Consider the following 19,181-nt stretch of genomic DNA (forward strand, 5'->3'; position numbering starts at 1 on the left):
AGTTATTTTTGAAATTTAAAAATTGCTTACATCTGGAATTTTCTATTTAATAGTCCTCAGCTGAGTGAACACAGGAAACAAACCAGAAACACCCAAGTGACATAGTGTTTGTTTCCTATCTTCCCCTTACTTGTAACTTTGCTTTTACCTCACCCCCTTGAAACAAACCTAGTGCCAATCAAGTTTGGCTAGTTCTTTTCCAATTGCTTCACAACCGTAGATACATTCATTTTAAATTTACACTAATGATGTGAAATAGGTATATGTAATTTTTGGTGAACTTATGATTTTCTTTCCCATCCTAAATATTATTCACAATCATTGGCTAAGATTCAGTTTGACTTCATAGTGTTCGTGATTGTTCACAATCATTCATGAGTTCATAAAATCATTACTTCTTTTTTTATTAGTACTTCTTTATTAAAAATCATTTTTACCGCTATAATCTTCATAGCTGTTTCAATTACAAGGGAGAGAAAATGCCAATGTTTGAATGATTTTTTTTAAATAAAAACAAGTTTTATGGAATCAATGTTTTGCATCTTTTGCGGTCTCAGTAGAGTAATATTTGGTGTTGAAAAGATAATTTTTTCTTTCTCTTAAGGAGAGTTGTACAAATATTTTCTTATCTGAGAGTAGGAACCTACCTTTTAGCTGAAAAGTTTGATTGTGTTTTTCAAAGACAGAATAATAATTTACAGGGTTATTCATTAAATTTATTTATTGCTTCATGTATTGTTCTCCTCTGTGCATTAAGGTGTCACAGGTGCTAATATCAATCTAGACAAGAATGGTGACTCGGAAGGAAACTTCTCTGTTCTTGCACTAAGGAAACATGAGGAGCCATTAGTTCACCAGAATTTCTCATGTCCCTTTCAACTACTTCCAGTGGGCCTGTTTCTACAAGGGAAAACACTGGTAAGATAAAATAAAGTGAATTATACAAAACAGCATAAACTCTTGGCAATGTGCAACTATCTTCACAACTGCCATACCTTGAACATAGATTTCATAACACATCAGTATAAAATGTAGTACTATTATTTATTGCTGTCTAAAAGTGGTAAACATTTTGTGCTGAATGTAGATCTATAGTTGGAGTGAGAGTGTGTATTCCTGATCAATAGATAATACCAGATTAATATTTTTTTACTAATTTAGTAATGATTTCAGGATGTGTATTTCAGATGTTAGCTTGATGCTTATTTTTTTAAATTAATCTCAAATGGAATATAACGTAATACACTGCCGTATTTTATGATTGTCTCAAGTTTTCTATAAATCGCTCTTAGTGATGGTGTTAAATATTGCTATACAGAGAATTATGCTGTTTTAATCTGGAAAAGTGTATTTGTTAAGCTACCAATTGATTCTTATGGACTTAACAAAGTTTTATTTCAAATTTGAAGCCATTAAAAGTTTGTTTTTTGCCATGATACTTCTCCATGTACTCTCTGCACTTTACCTGAATGTCCCCTCATTCAATTAGTATTTTTACTGGTTCCTTTAATAGTGCGTACCTATTTCCTTTTTTTATTTTTGAGAGCTACCCTCCCATGTGCCTTGCACACATTTTCCAAATGCCTTGTTGTCTGCATTAAATGCCTTTTTATTTAACAGTTGTATTTCATCACTTAACTTATTGACTTAATTTTTATTTTTATGGCCTTATGGTAAATTTCTATATGCATTCTGTAAAGTGCATCTGTATTACCATTGTGATTGCAATAATGCCACAAGAATCCTATAGTTTTAGGGCCCCGCACATTGCTTTAAGTGTCATTAAAACTCACTATGAATTACAAATTCATGGCAAATTTTAATGACAAATTTGAGGTAAACATTTCCGATTTCATTACTTTGTGTTAATCACAATTTCTGTTATTCAATCAGGAATACCGCCTCATCAACTCCTCTTCACAAATAATTTGGGCTGGAACACGTAAGCCAGTAGATGAACCAATTTGTGGTTTTCTTAATGAACACTGCCGAAGGCCTGATGATAAGAGTGGATGGCGGGAAATCAGTGCTGTAGTAGCCACAGTTCTGGCATTGCTCCTTTTTTGTGCCATGGTATGCACTCTTTATGTCTATCGCAAGTGGAAGATTGAACAAGAAATAGAGGGCCTCTTGTGGAGAATCCACCCTAGCCAACTCCACAGTTACTTCCAGGGTGGAATTGAGATAGTCTCCTCTCCCAGCAAGGTGAAAATTAATTCCACTCTCTTAATTCATTTTTCACATGATACAATTCTTTTTTTTCACAGTAGTGATTCAAGATTTTTATGAAATGCCAAATGAATCCATACGAACATTAAACAATAAAATATTTCTGACTAAACATGAATACATTGCACATTAACTATTTACAGTGAATAGAGAATGAATTTCATTGTAAAAAATACCACATGGGCATTGAATATGTATAAACCTTATTTTTTATTCATGGACCTTAAAATTTGAATTATAGTAATGCACTTTCATTTAACTACTTTACCTAATTATTATCGGAGATGTGGAGTATGCTTACACCTTGAGACTATCGTATTTAAGTCAATAGCACTTTGGAATTGATTGCATTTTATTTAACTTGACAAAATATTTCTGAATAAATATTATTGTGCATTTACCGTACGTGGAAACAATCGGCTATTTTTTTTAAGTAAAAAATTTTCTTGCATTAGAGATTTATACTTTCATGTCTCTGCAACAGAATTGTCTTTTCCTTGCATCCATTTTACGAAGTGCAGATGCACATTTAGTAGTTTGTTAGTACTTTTAGTTGTTTTACTAGAACGATTAACTCTTTATCTCCATGAAATGACCAAAGTATAATGGTTGGTAAAAGTTCAGACCACTACAAAATAATCACACGTATACATTTCAGACTATGGATTAAATTGATCATGGTGAATGATTTATTCATAGAATAGCTAAAAGCATTACTGAGTCAGTTTTCCAGACTAACCCTTAAAAGTTTGTGGTCATCCACTGTCATTGAATAGGAAGTATTTGAATGAAATACCTGTTATTAAAGCAATTTGAAGCATAATGAAGATTTTTTTAAAGCTCCAATTCTAATGGATTTCCTCTCTCATTTTCAAGTCTCACCTTTAAAATGGAAAATAGGGTCAAATTGATAGATATGCAGCACACTTGCAATTCACTAACTGATTGAACATCATGTAAATAAATCATTTGAAGTAAGCAAAACATTTGAAGACACTAAATGTTGCAGGAGGTTGCTCTCTCTGTTGCATAATCTTTGACAGATGGATGTCCATATAAAATCACTCTTTTAAAACACAACTAAATCTAATAATTCACTTTTATTGCAAATAAATATTTCTATGTGCATGATTTTTGCATAGAATTTATGCAGTATCACATTTAAGTATGCTCTTAATTTTTACCACTGGATGTGGCAAACATCCAAATTACCAGCAGAATACCATATCTTAAATGTATAACTAGCATTTATTAGCAATGACCAATCTTGATTTCTTTGAATATTTGCATTTATTATTTGTCGATATTTATATTTTATACATATTGAATTTTGCTCACACTTCATCCTGTCTTCTGCATCTCTTGTCAGCTTAGCTTGGTGAGTGGTGTTTCTTACGAGTCACGATGCGGTATGCAGTTGTTTGCCACTACTGGTTTCTACAAAGGCTCAGTGGTACGAGTTAAAGAACTAAGATTCGGCATTGGGAAGGAAGATCGTGGAGGTATATTACCATATATTTGTAAAATCAAAACGTGCTGTAATAGTAACTTTTTAAATTTATTTTAAAAGGGAATTTAAATAAAACTTATCTGGAATGAAATATTCTTGATTAGTTATGCTTCTTGAATTCCAAAATTTTTTTAATACATGTAATGAAGCTTAAATTAATGCTTAAGAAGGATCCTGTGATGAGAATACTAGTGGACAAACTCAGGTTATGCATTGTTAAGGTCATTTTCAATAATCACCTGCTTCAACCATGCGATTTCTATCCCTATGACTCTGTGCAATGAACTTAAGTCCTGCTAGACAATTGTGGTATTGCTATTTTTACTGAAAAATCTCATTTTAAATGAGAAACTTAAGAGAAATGAGAAACAGAGGATGTGATTGAACCAAAATCTGAAAAATCATTGCGACTGTAGAACATTTATGTACCCTCTGGTATAGTTTGAAATGCATTGATAATAGCACATTTTAATAATAATATTTGTTCTAACATATTTCGAATAAAACTTTGGTTTATTTGCTTTAGCTTTGGTAACATATTTTAATATACAAATATCAAGGTATATGTATTCCTGGAAAAATATTGAGCTATCCAGAAAAACTATTGAATGAGTTTAAAGTAAATGTAAGTTTTTAACTTTTTAAATAATTCTCAAAAATCTCTGACATTACTCTGACTGAGTAAGTGTAATTTTTGTTAGAAAACATCAAAGTATAATTAATTATAAAAGATTTAATTTGTTATAAGTTCATAGTTTGTTCAACAATTTTGCATAATTTTCAACTGTGTTGTAGCATAAATAAATATTAAATTTAGGATTTTTGAAATTTATCTCAACAATTTGAAAAGTTTTTAAATTTTTATCATGATTTTGAGATTTATTTTTGGCATTTTGATTTCTTTGAGCTATCCCCATATTAGTTACAAAATTTTCTGGGTAAATATTTCTTTCAAAGAATTTTATTCTTGGGGGTCCCTGCTTTCTTGGCCCTACAGAGTTTTCCCCTTTTAATTCCCAATTAAACCCAGGGTCCACTCTGCTTTAACCAACGAATGCCCATTTGCAAAGTGTATGTGGCCACCTACATCTCCCTTTTCAGTGATGTATGCACCATAGTTTAGTTATCCTGTGTCCATGATGTGTGTTGGTAAAATAAATTACTTCTTCTACAAACATCTTTAATATACCTTAGCAGAATATTGTTCCATGACTAGGAGACATAATTTTCTTGTAGTATGTTTAATTTTAGTATTTCATTTTTGTTATTATTATGTTTTTTATTTTGGGTAGAGGGCATTGTGGTCTTGAGAATTGCCTCTATGTAATTCCTGCCCTTTGCTTATAGGTATTTAATATAAAATGAGTGTTTTATTTATTTCTCATGCAACTGCGACAGATTTCAGATTAATTTTTTGAATTGGGTATCCCTCTATTTGTTCATAAAGGTGGCAGCAATTCAGGCATTGGCCTTCATAATGAACGGGAGCGTAGTGGAACTGGAACACCTCATATATCTCGGGAGACAATGAAGGAGATGAGGATATTACGAGAGCTACGCCATGACAATATTAATTCCTTTGTTGGTGCTTGTGTTATGGAGTCTTCTGGTCAAGTGCTAATTGTTACAGACTACAGCGCTAAAGGGAGTCTTTATGTGAGTAAATTTTGAAGTGTTCCACTTTTAAATTATTTTAATTATCCTATAATTAGTAACAATAGGATTTAGTTTTCCTGTAATTGATTGTAGATTATTTAACTTTACTATCTTAGCTCATTAGTCTTTTTACATTGCATTTTAGTTTCAACCAGTCCATTAAGAAATCTATCATCAAAAGAAAGCAACCATTTCAAAAGTACACCGGTAGAAATAGGCTCGAGAGAATTCACTTATATTTGTTTCAGAATTTTACTGTAGAGACATGAAATGCCTGCATAATTGCAGGAGAATTTTCTATCATCTCAGAGTAGTATTTGAAGATGTGAACCAAAGTTTCTTATAATTTTGATGCATCATTAAATTAAAGTGGTCACTTTCTAATGCAAAAGGAAATATCTTGAAATTGTAACTATTAAAACTCTGGTTTTCTTATTTAATCAGGGGAGGTTTGGTTTATATATCAGTTCCTATTGCTTATTTAATATTCCTGTGACACAGTCTACCATTCGTATAGTGCTCATCTGTCAAAAATGTTGTGTGCAGATACTTATAATCAATATTTATGGTGTATAAAATTTATGGTCATGCTTTTCATGCAAATATTATTATCCCTTGATAATCCCTGGAAAGCCCTTATTTGCCATGATGGGAAAGAGTATCATAAACATGGATAATTGGGTGGATGTATGTGAAATGAGAATAAAGCAGATTCCTGCTTATCAAATATGATAAACCTTTAATATAGTGCAATAAAATTCAACCCAGTGATATACCCTAAGGTTGGTTATGCTTAGTTGGTGGTAGCATTCCTCTTGTTTAAGTCCTAAGGCATATGAAAATATGCTTCATGGTTCTCTTCTCTTCTACTGCAACGATTTCCTAGAAAAATTTGGTTCCCCAAAAATCATAAATCTTGGGGAAAGTTGAGACTGCCCTGAGTTATCAATTGAATTTGAACAATCCACCATCTGCTTACTGCCTGATTTCTGTGCCGATTGGGCTACCATACAAACTTCTCAAATGTCAGTAATAATGTTCAGCAAAATTTTTTTGGCCTTACTTCATTAATATATTTCATTTAAGCCAGCTGATGTGTAACTCCTATCCTTTTGTAGATCAACAAGTCAGCCTAAGAATGAGATCATAGAGAAAAATCAAGTAGGTGTTGAATATACAGGGATGGTAGCAACAGCCATACAAGTTATGGGAAAGGTCATCCCTAGCCGTACTCATAATGGTGGGCAAAGGATATGTTGAGGGAATAATCAGGGGAAAAAATATTAAATTGAATTAAATTAAATTAAAAGATGAAGTGGGTTAGGATGAAACAAACGATTAAACCAACTTACGATTACAAAACACACTCTAGCTAAGGTGTACTAGACAGCATTGACCCTAGCCCATCGCAAGCACTCAAATACACAGAAAGGGCTTACAAGAGATTTCTCCCTACGCCAGCAGCCTCCCAATCACATGCAATAAAATAAAAATAAATAAACTACTCACTCTCTAGCTTGGATATACTGAATAGTATTGACCCTCGCTAGTCTTGGCACTAACACACACAGGACTTACGAGAGATTTCTCCCTATGCCAGTGGCCTGCCAATCACTCTCTTGCTTGGGTATGCATAAACCACCTTAACCCTTGCAAATCCAACTCACACAGACTGAGGAAAGTTAAGGGAGGTGACCGTTTGTGATGGTTGAGGGTCAATGCTATCTAGTACACCTTAGCTAGAGTGTGTTTTGTTATCGTACGTTGGTTTAATCATTTGTTCCTTCCTAACCCACTATCATTTTTTAATGTAATTTAATTTTTACACTGAATATTCCCCCACCATATCCTTTGCCCACCATTAACAGTACAGCTGGGGTTGATCTCCCCATAATAAGTAGGTATTGTTTAGCACACAAAGATCACGGATTGTAAAGATATTGAGTATCTCATATTCCAGCATCTCTTTCGGTAAGTTTTCTATTTATTGAATCAGTTCTAACATTACCCTTTATAATTTCAGGATATAGTGGAAAATGAAGACATTAAATTGGATGAGATGTTCATTGCATCCCTTGTTCATGACCTTATCAAGGTAATTTTTTACTTTTCCATTTTGATATTTTATATTGTAGAGTGTGGGATTTAGCAGTTTCTGGAAAATTATTTGCACAAAAATATTATGAAATAATAATATAGGGAGACTTATCCAAAATGGATTTATTCCTGAGCTGAAATTTTTATAGAATCTCTATTTTTGTCTTAGTTTTGTGTAATGGAACTCCCTTTAGTGATAACTTTGCATTTTTTAATGTGTGCATGGTAGTACTGACACTCTTAAATTTGATTAAATTAGTAAGGAGTACATTCATCATGCTTAAATTTTCACTAATTTATGAGGAGCCATGTAATCTAAATATTCTGATAGTTTGGTAACTGTAATCTCCTGCAATATTTGAATTCATTATTGCAGGAAAAAAATAGGTAGAATAGCTACAAAAGATATTTTATTTCAGGATTTCCCAGTAAACTTTTAAGTGATTCATTGATAGTCTCATAAATGTAGTTATAATTCAAATATCACAATACCAATATTAATTGTGTAGCTAACCTCTTATAGTAATTATCTCCTCTCAGTAAGGGTTGGAAGGAGACATGTAAGTAAGTACTGAAATGTAACAGTTTTGTTAAAATTAAGTGTATTCAGTTTTTGAGTGCTTATTAAACAATTTACTGGCACTTAATAAATTGATTATAGAATAGAAGACATCTTGGTGGTAGGAGTCATAGACACCTGGTTCCACCGCTGTCACTCATCCCATTTTGAAAATAGGTCTTGCTCATTTGGTGTAAACTGAAGATGTGAACTACTGGGTCTGTACAAAAGGTATCGGGACTGGTTCGCTGTAGCAACAGAGCGGTGAATGGGGGTCCAACCAGTCAACTCGGTAGAGGGGTCCCCCACCACTCAGGCGCACTTTAGTTCAGTTGCCTCCGGGCATGCGTTGAGACAAAGGTGGATTTTTATGACGTGTGATTGTTTGTGGTGTCATCACACCAGCATGGAGCGCATCGTCGAGCTAAGCTATGCTGTGAAGTTTTGTGTTAAACTTGGGAAATCCGCATCAGAGACCCTTGAACTCATTAAAAAGGCTCATGGGAATGATGCCTTAAGCTGCAGAAGAGTTTTTGAGTGGCACAAAATGTTTAAGGAAGGCCGGGAGCTAGTCGAAGATGAGCATCGCGTTGGATACCCGACGACCGCTCAAGCCGATGCTCAGGTGGCCAAAGTGAAAAAGTTTTTGACTCTGACAGGCGTTTAACCATCACCCTTATCGGTGAGGAGACCGGCCTTCCAGTCGGAACCATCCACACCATTGTAACAGAGGATCTTGCTATGAGGAAAGTGTCCCCCCCCCCCCCCACAGCCCCAACCTGGCTGCACCTGACTTTTTCTTGTTTCCGCGAATAAAAAGGGAGCCCAAAGGATATCGGTTCGACTCCATCGAGGCGGTTCAAGCGGCAACGACCAAGGCTCTCAACAGTATTCTGGAAACCAACTTCCAGCAGGCTTTTGACGAGTAGCAGACGTGCCAAATCTAGTGTATCAACGCAGGAGGAATGTATTTTGAAGATTATTGAGTAATTGTAATGATAACTACAATAAATTTTGATTTTTGGAACCAGTCCCAATACTTTTTGTACGGACCCTGTATGAACAGATCTGGAGGTTACTGTAAGAGATAGACTGGAGAATGTTGGTTTAGGGAGTTAAAGATTGATTTCCTTTAAAAATAAGTTTTATTTTAAGTGCATTTTCTTTTAATTTCTACTATACACAAACACAACATTATTGATTGTATTTTTACTAAAATAAACTATTTTATTTTCGAAGAATTTCATTTCCTTGTAATTTCACCTTAGTTAATTAATGAGAACACTAAATCAGTAATCTCTGGTTTGTGATGATGTATAATTCCTGCTGTTGAGGTTTACTCCGTACACATTTGCAGTCTTACACTATTATCATGTCTCTGGGGTTGTGTCATTGATTTGTTAAGGAATCTGTAAATATGTATTAAAATTTGATTATTCTTGAAAGACAGAAATAATTACTATTGAAAAGCATTATTATATGCTGTTTTTGCACAATATATTATTGCACTTGCTTATTTTACAACATTCTTTGGGCAATTTTTATAAAATCAATAATTGGTAATATATCTCATTCCTCTCTAAGGACAATGCTATTTGCAATGAAAATGGGGTATTTTCAGAAATAATTACCAAAGTAAATGATAGGCTACCTCATTAAAATTTCAGAATTACCTATTGAGGGGAGCATGGCCTATGTGTGCATAGAATGGTAAGGGCTAATAGCAGATAACTGAAATAGGGGTATCCACTTGATCTCCATTGATATGGAATCTGGTAATAAATATTTGTATCATCACGAAATATCAGTTTTGTTTGAATACCATTTATCTGAAGTATTTAATGTATATATTTCTCATTTTGTGTAATAACAACAATATCTGTAATAAGTAGTTTAATCATTTCTTTGGCTTTTTTTAAGGGCATGCTGTACTTACATAATAGCCCTTTGGGATGCCATGGAAATCTGAAGTCTTCAAACTGTGTGGTTACATCAAGGTGGATTCTGCAGGTCACTGATTTTGGACTCCATGAGTTACGCCAAGGAGCAGAGAGTGACTCAATTGGGGAACATCAGTACTATCGGAGTAAGAATGCACAGTATCTCATTAAACCATAAACACAGTAATCAACCCGAAGGTCAGTTTAGTAGGTGATGGTAGACATCACCCAGTACTAAGCCCTATACGGCATGTGAAAATTCACACATCAGGGTAGGGAGGCCAGTTCCTTTCCCTGTGCCGGCTATAGTTTCCCAGGAAGACCTGGTACCCGAAAAATCACTTTAGCTTGTGTGGAGCTGCAGGTGCCCAGAGTTCCTTGCCCGGGAATCGAACCCGGGACCCTCCGGTCAGCAGTCCAACGCTCTACCCACTGGACTACCGCGACCCACAGTATCTGACTATTATATGTAAAATGACTTTTGAATGGATAAATGAAATGGAAATACTGATCTCAAGAAAGCACTATAAATTCTTACATTTATGAAGGAATAAATATGCTGACTGATCTTGGAATAGTTTATTCACCATTTCATCCAAAGGTTGAGTAAATGTATTATACCATGAGTGTTGTTATGTATGATCTTGGTGTATGGTAATTAAGGCAGTTATGAACTTAAAACATAACACATTATTGCATTTGAATCTGAGAATTTTGAGGCTATAACTTAAATTCAACTGCTTCAGTGGAAGATAAATTGGATTCTGTAGGGCACTATATACAAATATAATATCAGTCAATTAACACAGAAAGGAATTTTTAAATGAAAGAAGTTAACTTGCCATGTGATAGCTCTAAAAATGCATCTAATTTAGCATATAGCTAAATGACTATTTTCTTTTGTATACAATGTTTCAGAACATATAAAGTAAAACACTTCAGAGTACATATTGCATAACTCAAAGCTAAGAGCAGATCAAAAGCATAGGGCTTTGTGTACTTTTTAGTAAGAATAAATTGAAATATCTTTAGTGAAATGTAAAGCAATGATCTGGACCTGTGACTTTCCAACGTATTATTTTGAAAATTTCCCAGATTCATTGCATGACATTAACTGTTATTACATTGAAATGTGACATACATACATTATGAAGGCATCCTCTTCATTTCTTGGGAAGAAAATACTGCTATCCCCAAACCATAATTTTATTTGGTAGTTCAATAGTCAACATTTAATAATCTCCTTAGTAATGCAAATGGATGCAGCATCCTAAACTTGAATCTCTGGACCTATTGAAAGTTTTTGCTGTTACTCTCTGTAAGTAATGCCATTAGTCTGTCAACTTAATATGGGAGAATCTTCCTCCCATATTAAGTTGACATAATGACATATGACTCCTCATAGCCTGGACCTAGCCAATCCTGTAACTTGCCTGTGTAAGGACTTCATTCTCTCCCTGATTTCTTTGTTTGGTCATTGGATTTAAGATATGTAAGAGAGATCAAGGTCAAAGAGTTGTTTAAGTCCATCATCCATTATAATGATGATTGAGGCAGAATCAGTAGACTCTTCTTGTGGAAGATGCAAGGAGATGCAAGCACCCACCCTCCTCTCCAAGTCCTGAGACCACAGCGGAAGTGTTATCAAGTATATTCAGAGATTATAAGAGTTGGCTACCTTTTCATATTCTCTTATTATATTCTTATTATTATCAAAATACTACTATATCATGTAGATGCTGACCTTAACATGCAAAATTTCAATTGAAAATATCGAAGGTCAATCTACACAAAAGAGAGGTGTTTATTGAAAGTTAAAAAAGATGTTTTTTAATATTTGATTTGAACTTCTACTAGGTTGTATTCTAAAATTCATTGCCCTTACTGCTATGTATTAATAATGTCACAGTTATATTATGAGGGTGTTCCCAGAAATACCTGATCCAACAAAGAAAACACAAAAATTTTAGAAAAAAAATTATTTTCAGCATAATCTCCTCTCAGCTCTATACACTTTTCCCATCAAAGTTCAAGAAGTGCGATGCCCTTTTTGTAATAAGAACTGTCTTGCTCCTCAAAATAGCTATAAACTAACTAACTATTACCTTTGACCACCAAGCCATTTTTTCATATTTGCGAACAGAAAATAATCCAAGGGCTAAATCTGGCGAATAGGGTGCATGAGGTAGCAATTCAAACTTGCAAGCCATTGCAATAATGGATTTGTCAGCTGGTGCATCGTCTGGATGAAACAACACTTTCTTCTTAGCCAAATGAGGCTGCTTTTGCTTGATTTGTTTGCTCAAACATTGCTATAAGTTTGCATAATACCGCTGTTGATAGTTTTTCCTTTTTCTAAATAGTCAATGAAAATTATCCCATGTGCATCCCAAAAAACTGACACCATGACCTTGCCTGCGGATGAAACTTTCTTCACCTTCTTTGGAGGTGAAGACCTACCTTTTAAATCCATTGTTATGATTGTTCTTTTGTCCTCGGGTATGAAGTAATGAACCCATGCTTCATCCATGGTTCATGGTTATGAAATGGCACAAAATTTCTAATTATATATATATATATATATATATATATATATATATGTGTGTGTCTATATATATATATGAATATATAATATCTATATATATATATATGTCTATATATATATATATATATATATATGAATAGTACATTACACAGTAACAAACAATATAGAAACACAAAAAAAAGATCACCCACCCGTTATTTCTTGATAATTTTGATGATATGCTACTCCGTCTTCATCGAAAGATAGAGTACTTCTCTCTCTTCCGAAGAAGACGGAGTAGAATTCTGTCCGAATATATATTTATATCCATAAAGATATATATATATATATATATATATATATATATATATATATATATATATATATATATATATATATATATATATATATATATATATATATATATATATATATAATATATATAGCTTCTTTGCCCAACACATTCTAATATTTTTTTCATATTCTTCATCTTTGTCTCTACTGTTTTGATCATTTTGATCTAAAGCACTTTTGAGATTGGTAAACTGGTCCAACTACCTTTAACTACTTCCCCTACTACCTAATGTGCCTTTGTGATTTAAATTAATGAAATGAGATGAAAAATATTTCACACTTCATTAGAGTTGCTTCCATTTAGTGAAATGAATAATGTATTCCGGTATAATTTGACTGAAAAACTCTTTGTAATAATTTTCATTTTGTTGATATTTTGGAAATAGTTGTTATTATGCCTTCCATGTTTATTTCAGGTTTACTATGGAAAGCTCCAGAGCTTTTACGGGGCAGGGGAAACCTGAGAGGTGGTAGAGGGGGAATAGCAAAAGGCACACAGAAAGGGGATGTTTATGCTTTTGCCATAATTCTTTATGAATTATTTGGCAGAAGAGGTCCTTTCGGCATTACAGCATATGAGCCAATTGGTAAGTTTCCTTGCCAATTTCATAATAATAGAAATTTTCAGTTGCGATTGTTTAATACTATTCCTATCACTAATTCTTGTCAATTTCAGGTTCAGGAATTCCTCAATGTCATTATTGCACTTTTTAAATATTATAATATAAATTTAAATTATTGCTTATAATTTATTCAAATTAATGTTATTTTATTAATTTATCTTCTTCTGCATTTTCTGGTAAATGGGTGTAAATTAATTAATAGATAACTCCTAAATCAACTCATGATATTGGCTTTTTTTGAATTTGACAAGTCAGCATTTTTCTTTGAATCTACAAAAATTTTTTGTCTCCATGTCATCATTCAGAAATTGTTAACTTCGTACGTCAAGGAGTTGTGGGCACTCCAGAGTGGGCCAACCCAAAAAGACGCAAGCGAAAAGCTGGGAAGGAATCACTCCATCTGAAAGTAGAGTTAGACAATGAAGAAGAATTTGATGAGAAGAAAATAGATTGGCTCAAGGAAGGAAAGAAATTTAATGAAGAGGGCATGGCAGAAAGTAATGATAGTGATGAAGGTAAGCATGTCCTACTGTCAGTCTGTTCTGTTATTAATTTGAATGATATTCTGTTATTTTGACACATGTCCAATATTTATTCGTGTCATATATTTAATTTCTGTCGGTATGTTGTCTAAGTATTTGAATAGTTTACTTTTTTGCATTACATGAAATTGGTGGTAAATTAAAATATTTTTATGAAAGTCTTTGTCCTACTATTTTAATTAATCTTCATATCTTCATTAGTCTGAATTCTTGTTGCATTATTACCCATGCAGGCAGTCATTTATGATTATTTTTATTTTTGTCCTTGAGTGTTATTTCAATTATTGAATAAATGTCTTTTTATTAAGCATTTTTTAGTCATTGGAAACAAACATTTTCCCCATATTATACTCAAAAATGATGTGAGCATATTCAAGAAATACTTCCAAAGCTAAAATATTGCAATTCTCAAAAATATTGATTCTTCAATGAAAGAATTCATTCTAGATTTGTCAGAATACAAGAATAATTCATTCTATGTTCATTCAACTCTTAAGATTATAAAATATATTTAAAATATTTATTTAAAAGCAAAACTATGAGGCTTTCCCTTTGTGCTGGGAATATAGAACCTTTTTAGTGTTAATGAAGTTGCACTGCCTTCTTTTCAGATGTTGATGGAGAAATTGAACCATTCCGGCCTGATCTTGATTACCTCTCTAGGAATGACAATGTGCCTCAATATATAATCTCTTGTATACAAGACTGTTGGGCTGAGGATCCTGATGCAAGACCAGACTTTCATACAATACGTTCAAGACTCAAAAAGATGAGAGAAGGAATGTGAGTGTATATTTTACTTTGGGTAGATTGTATAAAATTGATATATTTTAGAATTCTAGAATTATCTCTGATAAAAGTGAAAAGTGGCTCATGTATACTGCACAGTTTTACTGTACTGCACTGTATTGTCTAATATGTACTAGACATGTTGCTGCAATTGTTATGAATATGAATTGCTAATTTTATTAATGCAATCTTATTTTCTTTTGAGTTTATTTGCTATTATATTGTTCAATATTTTTGTTTACAATGCGGTGTTCTGGGCCACATATTCTTTTTACTAGTTCATATACAACAAGAAAAATATTTTCATCTGACAGCAATTGAGAGCCTGCAAATTTTAAATATTGATATTTTATTGATTTGATTAATTTTTTGCATAGTTTCCTAATTTTTACTTGATTCTAGATTTTAAAAATTACTTTAAAGTCACCACAACATCTTGCATGCAAAGGTGATGCTTTTCAGTGGCTACTGTTATACTGGACACTGACTAATTCATTCCAGAGCAACAAATTTAGAATTCCATAAATGGCTAATTACTAAACAAATACTATTACCATTTCCCTTCATTGGAGTCAATTTTTGGGAATGGACCCTTCTTGTCCAAAAATTGTCTTTGCATAGATGATGTAATGTGCAAGACTAAAAAAATTTTTCCTGAATTATTGACACATCTTTTATTTTATCAAATACAGTAGCTATTGATTGTCTACATTATCGTGCATTGAATCAAGGTGGCTAGTATATGCATTGAATTAAAACATAGATATCACTGTATATTCTACCTGTGCATTCCATTTCAGGCATCGAAATATCATGGATCAGATGATGGAAATGATGGAAAAATATGCCTATCATCTTGAGGAGCTGGTTTCTCAGAGAACCAAGCTTCTGTATGAAGAGAAACAGAAGACTGAAGACCTGTTGCATAGAATGCTCCCTGCGTAAGTTTTTATCAACATATTATTTGAGTGCCATGAGTTTCAGACAGCTTAATTAATTTCTTCTCTCACAGTTTTGTCATTCATGAGGCCATAAGGATCATAGCTTTCATGAAAGATGGGGTCTACTTGTACTACGATAGTGTAGAATGTAATGATATAAATGTCTGATATCATCTGAGTCTAAAATTAACAATTATTGAAAGGCATGTTTTTTTTGGTATTTCAGGCCTAAAAAAATTAATTTTTATATTTTGAGCTGAAGTAATGTGTCAAGTTACTTTCAGTATCAAGGTCTCATCCCTAGTGCATGTAATAATATAATGCACATTACGTATTATGGATTTCCCTCCTCCACACACTTGTCAAAAATTTTGTTTGATAATATCCACTGTACTGTTTTGTTTCTCAGCATTCCTTTCTATGCACTTAATATTTACACATATTGTTCTAGCCTTGCACGAATATGATTTTTTTTAATCTTTCAAACCCCAAGTACAGAAATATTTTAATTGCATTTGACCTCATGCATGCCTTTCAATCGAGGTAAACTTAAATCTTTAAAATGGTAAAATAATAATGGGGAGTGTCGCTATCCTTCTTGCTGGATGCATATTTTTTTAAAAAAGGGACACCAGCTTTTGGGAGGCAAGGTTAACATTATTGTTTTTTAATTGAGGTAAACACCATGAAATGCTGTGATATATTATATGTTCTATGTATAACACTTAGCAAAATTTTATTTCAGGCCAGTTGCGTCCTGTTTAACCAAAGGTATTGGAGTTGAGCCGGAGTCTTTTGATTCAGTCACAATTTACTTCAGTGATATAGTGGGATTTACAGCAATGTCAGCAGAAAGTTCGCCACTTGAGGTATTCTTAACCATTTCAATATACCTAAACTCAGTAATGCAATGTTTTCAATTCATTGCAACATATCTCTCAAATATCCATAGTTAGAATTAAATCCTAATTAAATCATATGTAAAAAGCAATTTTCAATTCTTGGTTATTAGTTGAAACAATTTTTTCTCTTACCCTCCAATGTTTAAGAAAGTTATTTTAGCTGAAATGTGTATTCAGTCCCCAACTTAGCCTGGATCTAAATTAGATGCATCTGTGGATCCTCAGATTCATAGTGAAACTTAGCCATTATACAATTTAAATTATCATTAACTTTCATTCAACTGGTTCAACATAGGTCTAAATGATCATGACTAAGGTCTAAGGTTGCTCTCAGGGTCAGGACATGACTTATGTGTTAACTATTCTAATTTGTAATAAAACAAAATATTTATTTTTAAAATTTACTGAAGAATAATGAAAGTAAGTGGGTGGGAAAGTGTTGAAGGAGGATTTGTTGCTGTTTTTAAGTTAGTGGAATGGAATCATAATTCATTTCCCAAGTGATAGTCATTTCATTATGTAGGAGATTACTGTAGGAGAGGGGAATACTCTAGAATAAATTGCTGAATGAACATTTTTTTCTTGCTTAGTGATGCGACCTAAATTTTCTCATTTTAGGTGGTGAATTTCCTGAATGACTTGTACACATTGTTTGATCGAATCATCAGAGGTTATGATGTGTACAAAGTAGAAACTATTGGTGATGCTTACATGGTGGTAAGTAGTTAATTTTTTGTACTGATCTAGGATATTTTATTTTTATTATACTAAAGGTCAGTACCGAACCAAAGCCAATTTTTGGCACACAAACAAAAAACAGATGCACACTGCCACAGGTTTTAATCTATGACACCGCTAAATATAATTTTCTCATTATTGCACACTAGAGCCACGGCTAGGGTCTGAACCATTCATGGCAGACTAATATCTCACGCTCCTTATGAATGGCATGATAGCCCCCTACAAACTGCACACATTGCTGTGGCTATCAAAACAAAGAAACATTCAATACACGAAAAACTATTTGTAATATTGGTGCATCCCCACTTAATCACCTGGGATACATACTCCACTTCTCCCATCCTAGCTGTGACCCTGCTGTGCAATTTTAGTTCTAAAAAATATCACAATAATAAAGCAGTACAAAAAACTATCAAAATGTAATGCACAGCTAATCAGTTTTTTAATTGTCGTATGTTAGTAAATAGGATGATATTGCAACAACTGCATGTCAGCAGTTAATGCAAATTAAGTACAACAATGGTCATGTTTATTATCTTGAATGAGTCATGCCCATGGTACATCAGACCATTTTTTTCCTCGTATTGATTTTCTGATTGGTCCTTCATTTCATTATAATAGTAATAATTAATATGAGTAATTGCTGTAAACGATTTGTCTCCACATTTTACCACTCCATTTCCACTTTTGAAATTATTAAATGAAATATTTTTCACCTACAGGTCAGTGGACTTCCTCTTCGTAATGGAGACTGTCATGCAGGGGAGATTGCATCCATGTCTCTGGATCTTCTAGAAGCAGTTGCAAACCACTGCATTGCACACCGCCCCACTGAAAAACTCAAACTTCGCATTGGGATTCACACAGGTAGTCAGTCTATTTAGTCGGCACAAGTCTTGTCCTTTCACAAGGTAAATTCTTAATCCAGGGCTGAAAATTAGTCACTTCTTCATGACTACATCAATTGTAATTTCAAAAAAAATAATATTTCTGACAATATATAGTATTTACTTCCTTTTTATTGTTATAAAATCTATACTTCACATTGTTTTCCACCTGCTAAATGGACATTTGCAAACTTGATTGTTGACCATGCTAGCATGTTTGTGACTCAGACCAATGAAACGAAGATTAGAGGTTGCTTATTAGAAAAAATTAAGAGTGAAAAAAATTCTATCTGATCTTCCACATGCCAATTAAATGTAATATGTACAGCTCTTCAAAACTCCTTGTTTCTAGTAGTATTATCAAAATTATTGAGAATAGATTAATTATCAAAATGTTATGCATCCAGACCCATGAAATATGACCTAGTTAGTGAGATCTGAAGTGGTCTTCCTTTTCAGTTTCATCCTCGTATCAGGCTTTTAATGTAAATCCCGTTATATTCTCAAAAATATATTCATCTTTCTAGTGAAAATATAAATCTTTTTATGAATTCCTGCAATAATAAGGATTTCAGAATATGGATACAATAGTGAGATATACAACAACTATTCATTAAGTAGTGATCTTTAATTTTGTAATCGTATAACTTATTATGCAAAACTTTATTTTCATGTTATGTTGTTGGCTTAATGTGTGATTTATGTGAGGTGCAAATTACATTGATTTGACGTCAGTATTGTATCAGCTGTTGCCATTGAAAGTTGAAACATTTTCAGTTTGCCTGCAGCAGCAATAGAGATAGCATGTAAACTGCATTAAATTTGAAATTTAATATGTATGAAATTTGAATTTGAATATTAAATTTTGCTTTTGCCTAAAAAAATTA

The 19,181-nt window shown here is 33.1% G+C and overlaps 1 protein-coding gene across 1 annotated transcript in view; it reads left to right on the forward strand.

Moving 5' to 3' along the window:
• The window catches only part of LOC139693345 (receptor-type guanylate cyclase Gyc76C-like), an 80,269-nt gene that overhangs the window by 51,930 nt on the left and 9,158 nt on the right, over nt 1-19,181 (forward strand). Inside the window, exons 8-20 of the mRNA XM_071591475.1 lie at nt 758-918; nt 1,894-2,205; nt 3,599-3,731; nt 5,187-5,395; nt 7,419-7,490; nt 9,972-10,137; nt 13,286-13,456; nt 13,798-14,007; nt 14,646-14,817; nt 15,624-15,764; nt 16,510-16,633; nt 17,285-17,383; nt 18,130-18,274. Of these exons, the coding sequence (XP_071447576.1) occupies nt 758-918; nt 1,894-2,205; nt 3,599-3,731; nt 5,187-5,395; nt 7,419-7,490; nt 9,972-10,137; nt 13,286-13,456; nt 13,798-14,007; nt 14,646-14,817; nt 15,624-15,764; nt 16,510-16,633; nt 17,285-17,383; nt 18,130-18,274 (2,115 nt within the window). The remainder of the gene's footprint in view (nt 1-757; nt 919-1,893; nt 2,206-3,598; nt 3,732-5,186; nt 5,396-7,418; nt 7,491-9,971; nt 10,138-13,285; nt 13,457-13,797; nt 14,008-14,645; nt 14,818-15,623; nt 15,765-16,509; nt 16,634-17,284; nt 17,384-18,129; nt 18,275-19,181) is intronic.

This window comes from Hetaerina americana, unplaced genomic scaffold (genome assembly GCF_022747635.1).
Source record: "Hetaerina americana unplaced genomic scaffold, ioHetAmer1.1.p SCAF_1, whole genome shotgun sequence".
Classification (NCBI taxonomy): domain Eukaryota; kingdom Metazoa; phylum Arthropoda; class Insecta; order Odonata; family Calopterygidae; genus Hetaerina; species Hetaerina americana.